This window comes from Jaculus jaculus, chromosome 1 (genome assembly GCF_020740685.1).
Source record: "Jaculus jaculus isolate mJacJac1 chromosome 1, mJacJac1.mat.Y.cur, whole genome shotgun sequence".
Taxonomy (NCBI): domain Eukaryota; kingdom Metazoa; phylum Chordata; class Mammalia; order Rodentia; family Dipodidae; genus Jaculus; species Jaculus jaculus.
Window position 1 is genome coordinate 66,906,159 of NC_059102.1, and position 8,563 is coordinate 66,914,721.

The 8,563-nt window shown below is 58.0% G+C and overlaps 1 protein-coding gene across 1 annotated transcript; it reads left to right on the forward strand.

Annotated features, from left to right (window-relative positions):
• Positions 1 to 5,023: 5,023 nt before the first annotated feature.
• Positions 5,024 to 6,286, forward strand: Foxb2 (forkhead box B2). The gene has a single exon (XM_045145292.1). The coding sequence runs from the start codon at positions 5,024 to 5,026 to the stop codon at positions 6,284 to 6,286; it is 1,263 nt and encodes a 420-aa protein (XP_045001227.1).
• The last annotated feature ends 2,277 nt before the right edge of the window (positions 6,287 to 8,563 follow it).

Genomic DNA, 8,563 nt, shown 5'->3' on the forward strand with positions numbered 1-8,563 from the left:
GCTATCCCCAGCTCACCATATGATCTCATTCGTCGTCATCGCACAGTAAAAGCAACAGGGTTGTTCCCATTTTAGAGAGGAGGAAACTGAGACCCAAGAAGTTACAGGAACCCAGCCAGTAGATGGCCAAGCTACAGCGTGAGGCTTTTCTAAACCACGTGTTCCTGTGTCTTGCTGTCCCCTATCCTCTAGAAAGAAATGCTACCCCCCCCCCCCCCCCCCCCCCCGCTCAGCGCCCTGGCTTGGCCTCTCCGCCCGCGCGAGCGGGAGGTCGGAGAACCCCCGCGCACAGATCTTAGCAGAGCGCGATCCAACACCTGTGACCGCGACGCTAGCTGTGCCCGCGCGAGGCTGGCGGGTCGGAACCACTGGGGGGAAGGGACCGTTTTCTAGGTCTGCTGGGGACCGTAGGAGCAACAGATTTCTAGGGCGCTAGGAAGCAAGGCAATGCCACAGCCCCGCTGCATTTAGGGTACACACATCCTGAGCGCTCCGCACCGCGCCCAGACATTGGACACCCCCGATCAGGGTGAGAATCACACCACCAAACCTCAGCTCCTGAGAACTTGGGGCCTTTTGGAAGCGCACTTCTGATGTCTGTGCGGTTCCTGGAAGGAAAAAGAAGCACCTAGGGAGGAAATGACGTCTCCCCGGGGTCATTTAGCTGTACCGTGGTCCCCCATTCTGGGACCAGTTTTCTCCTCTTTAAGTCAACCTAGGGAGTTGTGGCTAGAAGTATGTGTCAAGAAGTCAGGGCAAGGGCTGGAGAGATGGCTTAGCGGTTAAGCGCTTGCCTGTGAAGCCTAAGGATCCCGGTTCAAGGCTCGATTCCCTAGGACCCACATTAGCCAGATGCAAAAGGGGGCGCACGCATCTGGAGTTCATTTGCAGTGGCTGGAAGCCCTGTCGCGCCCATTCATTCCCCCTCCCCCCCCTCTGTCGCTCTCAAATAAATAAACAAAAATAAACAAAAAAAATTTTTTAAAGAAGTCAGGGCCCTATCAGGGTAGAGGCAGGGGTAGGTGACCATAGCCACTCTTAATCCCAGAGACTGCCACACTTCAGAAGTCAGAGTGAAAAGAAAGCCCCTTAAATAAGGTGTGCTGGAGGCCTTTGCCTGGATCCTAGTCCTGTGCCTTGTCCTAGCCTTGTTCACACCCTGAGCTCTTCTCTAGAAGGCTTGGCTTGGATGCAGGCTAGGGAAGTCCCTGGGACTCCGGGGTTAGGCTCGTAGAGTAGAATGAATAAATAGCTGTCTCTGAGGTTCAACATCTTCTGTAATTTTTTTTCCCCTTTCCGCAATGGAGACAATTCATCGCAGTCAGTAAAGCCTTGCTTGGAACTCCTCCTCATAGCAAAGCGTAGCCAACAATTGCCTTAGGGGTAAACCAAATACGACTGAGATAATTACACGAAGCCCAGGGCAATAATTTGTCTGCCAGCAGTCTCAGCGCCAGCCAATATTTGGACAGTGTAGTAGTTTAAAAAAATACACGTGGAAAATTAAAACGGACGGATGGGTGTTGGGGTGGATGGATACACGATCTGTTTTTCTGTGGATCTGCAGACAGCAGGAGCGCTCACATTTTGGCCCCCGTCTCTGCTGCTGCTGCTGCTGCTGTGCGCCTGCAAAACTCTCTGAGGAGCGGAAAAGAGCAAGCTCGCCCCATCAAAGCTTCCAAAAGAGCGGCAGACACAGACACAGCTCTTGGAATCTTCCAGGATCCCTCACAGTGGCTACAACCTGCCCCTGTACCGTAGGTGGCTCCCTGTCCGCTCTCTTGGTCGATTGGGCCACTTGGAGTCTCCACGGTGGGAAGATGGGAAGCATTTTCTTTCTTTGACTAGCACACCGGAAACACCGAGACTCGGGTCAATTGGACCGGCTTTCCTGGCTTGGTCTGGAACACGGTTGAACACTGTTGGCTTGCAAAGGCCCAAGGCGCCGACCACCCAGCTTCCGCGTCCCTAGGCTATGGACTCGATGAGGTGGCGTCGGTTGGCAGGCTACAACGAGTTTACCAACTGAGCAGCGGCCTCATAGCTTTATGATCCAGGATTCCCCATATATTCTTGCTTTTCCCCAGGAAGAGCCCTTCCCCTCATTAGGTCCACAAAACCCCTCAGGCCACTTCCCTAAGGAGAAAGATTCCAAGCAGCTCCCAGAAAGTAGGCGCGGGCCGTTCTCTGGAACCGCAGGACCAGATGCCCTTGGGAAACACCAACAAAAGATGCCCTTTGCCCGGAGAGCTTCCAAGCGCCTCAGGAGCTGCCCTAAGCCACGTTGCTGCCTGAAGCAAAGTCACAGAGACCAGCAGACTCCCAGCCTTTGGCTAACACAGGACTTGTCTTTACATCGCCTGGGTGAAGAAAGTGGTGACCTGCTTCCAGTACGTTCTGGCTGTTACTCCAACTATGTGCATCCATGGAGGTCTCAGTGGCTTCCTGAAGCCAGGGGACTCGGCTGCTTACACTGTCTCAATGCATGAAAAATCTCCCAAAAATCCCTCTGGTGGGAGGAACATTCCTAGCACGTACTGACAGTAAGGACATCCTCTTCTTTTTTAGACCAGCCCCAGACACACCTTTCTCCCGCAGGGACCATCTTGCACAGTTCACCTTAACACCGATTTTAAGGCGGCTGCTGGCCTAGGATGAACTAGCCCGCAACCCTAGTGAGAGAGCTCGCTGCCCAATAGAAATGAAAATCATGAGTCTGTCCTGCTCACCTCACTAGATCCCACTAAACCACCCGGTGCACCCGCGCAGACACACACACACACACACACACACACACACACACACACCCTGCAGCTAGCTCACCAAAAAGCCAAAGGTTACAAAGTCCGACCTGGTGCCATCAAGGTTGCAGGTTAGAGCCAGCCATTCAAACCGCTTCTACCTTCTACCTTGCCGATTTAAGTATGAGAATGAAGAAATTCATCACGGAGTAAGCCACGTCTCTCACTGTTCTTTTCTCTTTGAATGGGGAAACTGGAAAGAACCTGTGAAATTCGCCAAATTCAGACAGCTCGTTTTAAATACTGAAACAGGCTCAGAGACCGAAAAAGTATGCCTGTTTCTAAACTCTGCTTTCCCTACCAGCCTGAGGGCAAAAGTGACCCGGACCATAAGATCATAGCGCACCAGGTTCTTTCCGAGGGTTTCCCTGCTGTGCGTGGAGATGTGCAAAACAGCGATCTGCAAGCTGGGGACCTAAATCTCTGGCTCAGATCACAACAGGGCTTCATCCACCATCCTGTCTCCCTACATGAGTTTAATGATTTCTCTTTTCCTCCCTATGCTAAGGGGAATAGCCAAGACTTCATTCTGCACACCCCAGGTCCTGTGACCCCTCGACTGACTTCCAATTTCCTTTCTACCGCCTGACACCGTCACCCCAGAGAAACCTCACCTTTGCGTGCACCTTTGTCAGGGAGGTGCAGTGAGCTCCTCCTAATTCCCTGCCTATTGTCCGTCCAGGCCTCTAAACGGAGGATCAGGACGGCAAAGAGCAGTTTCCTGCCTCCTTGAACCTACTGAGGGGTCATATGCAGAAGCTGTCTAATTAAATCGTGACCAAGTCCGCGTTTGATGGAAATGCCCCAGCTCTCCTCCTCATTATCTTCCCTACAACCCTTCGGGCATCTGGATTTCTCCACGCGTAGAAGGCATTGACGACAACGGTGCTCCAAACTTGAGCATTAGTGGCAGGACAGGAGTTCAGAGAGGGAAGGTGAATAGATAGAAGAGTAAAAAGGCAAGGAGGGCGGGGACAGGAGGGAAAGAGCCAGTGTCCTCTCTCCCTGCTGCGGGTCTGGGCTCGGGAGGGCCGCAACAGCTGGTACCGCACCCAGCCTCTGCCCTTTCTCAGCGGAGGTACAACGCTCCCAGCCCAACCCCGCTACGACTTGGGGTGGGCAAGCCGATGGTGAATGCACGGGGTGGGGGTGCCCGGGTGGAGATGGAGGAGGGGCGGGGGCGAGGCGCTCAGCCTTCTTGCCCCATCTTCAGAAGAAAAAAAAAAAAAACCGAGGCGGCAGCGGCAGCGGTGGAGTCCCCAGCCTCGGTCATGTGATAGTCTCCAAGCGCAAGCTGCAGGGGTCTCCGCGTCTCAGGGACGATTACAAAACGCAGCCAGAAGAGCGCGTCGTCGCCACAGCAGCCGCTTTGCCTCCTGCAGACCCGCGGGGCAGAGCCGCAGCAGCTGGGGCGCAGGCTGCTGAGCCGGAGCGACCAGCCAGACCCTAGCCCGGTCCTGGCCCGCGCCCGCTCCGGCGCACGGTGCGCTCCGGCGGTGCCCACCCCTCTCCAGAGGTCGCCGACGCCACCGCCGCAAAAGCCACCAAACTTTTTCCCTTTGAGCCACCGCCCAGGGCTCGGTGCCTGTTCCACTGGCAGCGGAGGGGTCACAGGCTGACCGAAGAGGAGCTTTCTCCTCGTACCTTGGCTCTCCCTGCCGGGAAGACCATAACTCCAGCGCGGACTCGCGAGGTGCCAGGCCAGGCAACGTCGCCCAGGGTGCCTGAAGTCACTGGCTTCCGCGACGACAGCAAAAGCGACCTCCGGTTGTAGGAGCCGGAATCTCCATTTTTCAGTCCCTCCTACCAGTCAGCGCGACCCAGGTTGCCCTCGGACCAAGAAAGGGCCAAGAAAAGAAACGCGGACTCCTTCCACTTACTCTGCCACCTCTTGCTCCAGGGGTCCTAGGGGAAGACCCAAGGAAGAGCGCGGTAAAGCTGGCGCGCCTTGTCTGCCTCTGTGCGCGCCCTCCTGCTGCCGTCGGGACCGAAAGTTGTGAGCGTGGACAGCTGAGTTGGCCCACCGGCCAATCGCCGGGACCCCGGGCGGATCCCGGAAGGGAGCAGACAGAAGCCGAGCGGGCCTGGGGGGCAGGAGGGCGGGGCCGCGTGGCTGGACCGGCCGAGGGCAAGTTGGTGGGGCCGGGGAGGCCTGGAGGTCGGGGTGCGGAGGGACGCCGAGGCCCACTGTGGGCCAACGGGAGGTGGAAGAGCCGGGGACGATGCCGCGGCCGGGGAAGAGCTCGTACAGCGACCAGAAGCCGCCCTATTCGTACATCTCGCTGACGGCCATGGCCATCCAGCACTCGGCGGAGAAGATGCTGCCTCTAAGCGACATCTACAAGTTCATCATGGAGCGCTTCCCCTACTACCGCGAGCACACACAGCGCTGGCAGAACAGCCTGCGCCACAACCTCTCCTTCAACGACTGCTTCATCAAGATCCCCCGGCGGCCCGACCAACCAGGCAAAGGTAGCTTCTGGGCGCTGCACCCCGACTGCGGCGACATGTTCGAGAACGGCAGCTTCCTGCGACGCCGCAAGCGCTTCAAGGTGCTGCGCGCCGACCACGCTCACCTGCACGCCGGCAGCGCCAAGGGCGCCGCGGGCCCGGGCCTGGGCGGGCATCTGCACGCGCACCACCCGCACCACCACCACCACCACCACCACCACCACCACGGCACGGCCCACCACCACCACCCCCCGCCGCCGCCGCCGCCGCCGCCGCACATGGTGCACTACTTCCACCAGCAGCCCCCCGCCGCCCCGCCGCCGCCGCCGCAGCCGCTCCCGGCGCAGGCCCCGCCGCCGCCCCCGCCGCCCGCCCAGCCCGCCAAGATGCAGGAGGCCGCGGCCGTGGCGGCAGCGGCCGCGGCGGCGGCGGCCGCGGCGGTGGGCAGCGTGGGGCGCCTGTCCCACTTCCCGCCCTACGGGCTGGGTTCCGCCGCCGCCGCGTCCACCTCGGGCTTCAAACACCCGTTCGCCATCGAGAACATCATCGGCCGAGACTACAAGGGCGTGCTGCAGGCCGGCGGGCTGCCCTTGGCGTCGGTCATGCACCACTTGGGCTACCCGGTGCCAGGCCAGCTCGGCAACGTCGTGGGCTCCGTGTGGCCTCACGTGGGTGTCATGGATTCGGTGGCCGCCGCCGCCGCGGCAGCAGCAGCGGCCGGGGTCCCTGTGGGCCCCGAGTACGGTGCGTTCGGGGTACCGGTCAAGGCCCTGTGCCACTCGGCCAGTCAGAGCCTGCCGGCGGTGCCCGTGCCCATCAAGCCCACGCCCGCGCTGCCGCCCGTGACTACACTGCCGCCCGCGCTCGCGGTCCCCGCGGCGGCTTCGCAGCAGCTGGCTGCCCCGTCCACGTCCACCCTGTGCTCGGCGGTCGCCGCCTCGCCCGCCGCCGCCCCTCTGCTGGAGCCCCCCGCGGCCAGCGGAGCCGCAGACAGCAAAGGCGGCTCCCTGCACTCGGTGCTGGTGCACTCGTAGGGGACCCCCGCGCGGAGGGAGGAGGTGCCCGCCCCAGGGGGAGAGCGCGCCCCGAGAGGTGGGCAGAGTGGGCCTTAGGTTCCTGGGAGCAAAAGGAAGGTATTTAAACAAACAAACAAACAAAAAAGACTGTCGACCAATCAGTCCAAAAGGTGGACTCGTTTGAATAAACATAACCTCCTGGTGTCTGTGTTTATACTGTGGTGTATGAATGAAATGAACATGAATGAAAGCCCATTTTCAGCTAAGAGTTTCTGTTGTAATTACCATCAGTAAGTTTTGGCGGGAGGGGCAAAAGAGGTAAAGGAAAGCTCTCTCGCTGGCACGCTGGAAACGGATTCCAAGCTGCTTCTGGAGCCAAGTTGGCCAACCTAAACCCAGGGAGAAAACCAACAGAGAAACCGATCTCAGTCACCAAGCTTGTCTCCACTGGGTTCATCCACAGGCAGCCGCCTCTGGTGAATATTCAGGACAGATCCGCCACCCACTAAGGAAATCTCGATTTAATTGAGAAGGAAAAGAGGTGCGTTTCATTTTCCCGATTATCAAAAGGCATCGCTAATAAAGTCTAGTTGCTGTGGGAGAGGGTGGGGTCAGCGGGAGTCCCCCCACTACCACCACAAAGATCTTTGGGAAACAGTTTAATTCCTCTGCTGTAACCCGAGGGCCCGTGGGGACAGTAGGAATTGCTAAAGCAATTCGTTTGTAGGGGAGCACCGCACCACCGGCTTAAAGCGCAAACCTCAGATTCCACAAGTCCAGTTGGGGAAACAGCCAAAGAAAGTCGACGAAAGCGACTTTCCATCTGCAGCTCGTTCGTGTTTCCAGCTGGCGAGAGATTATTAAGGAGACTAACAGTACGGTGGAGTCCCACAGTCCGTTCCATTTGACATCTTAAAGAAAAAGTTAACTTGTTTCATGGGGTTTGTTCCCCCACTCATGAATGCAAGAACAGCCCGTCAGGTCGCCGACAGTGCTGCTCTGAGGGCTTGCAGGGGCGTGTGTGTGCCTGGCCCTCCCCTCCCTGCGTTCTGCGACTTTGGCGAGACGACGCTGACACCTCTGCACGCTGCCATCGATTTGGTATTCCTTGTGCTGTCTGGGCGCATTTGTCTGTCAGGCGAATTCTTCAGTTTGAATTTGTGAATAAATTTGCCCCGTCGCCGAAGCCCTTCCCCCGTTTTGAGCTCCAGGAATAGCACTTTACTCGAAATGTACTTGGGCAAGAAGCGGGGTGGAGCGGGGAGACAAGACCTTGGTGCTCTGGCTCCAAGTCACCTCCAGCTCTTGTCCGCGCCGCGTTCGGGTTGTGGCTTGGTTCCTGTCTGGTGTTGTACGCGCTGTTGTCCATTAAAACTCTTCTCTGCACACCACCGTGCCTGTGCGAAGGTGTTTCGCTTTTTAGGAGACGAAGGGGAAGTTGAGGGTCCACTGGTGGGCGGGAGGGCGGGGGACGATGGAATTATTTGCCACCCCTTTATTTTTTAACATTAGAACTTGGGGGAGCGAGAGCCGTCACTAGGTCCAGGTTTGGTCCCGTGCTCCTTTCTTCTGTTGGCTCAGTTATCCTGTCTATCCATTTCCATCCCTCTAGTTTCCTAGTTGAACTTCGTGAAGTCCACCCCAACGTCAGCCTGAGTTAGCAAACGCATGCAACAGTGAAAATGTTCTATCGCCGCCGCTCTCAACCTTTTCTGAGGTCTGCAGGGGCACCGCGGGCCTCTGCAACCGGGCGGCTTGGGTCTGGACGCGGACGGCACGGTTGGCTCCCAGGGCTGCCACTGTCACCTTGGCGAGCACTAGGACGCGCCAGGGCGTCTTGGAAGACCTGTTGCGTGCCAGCATGGGGATGCGCCCTCCGAGAGCTGGGTCAGGGGTGGCGCAGCCTGGGAAGCGGAGCCTCAGAGTGCTGGGGCCAGGAGAGTTGAAGACCCGCAGCCAGCGCTGGAGGTCCGGCCCGCAGTACCCGCAAGCAGCTGCGGGGAGTGGGAGTGGGGGTTAGACAGGTTCTACGAAGAGTAAGTGAAGGTGCCCCAGCCTGCTGCTTGCAGAGGATCATGCTGGGACGAGGAAAATCAGCGCTGGCTCCAGCAAAGCGCCACTTTGAGGTAGTTTCCCCTGCCCAGCCAAGCCCAAGAAAGTCCTCCACCCTTTAATCATTTATTCAGTAAAGAAAAAGACAAAAAAAGGAGACCCGTGCAGTCACATTGCAGGGGTATTCCTGAGTTACATGGAGAAATAGGTGTTCACATTCTTTACAACTGTCACTTCAGTGTG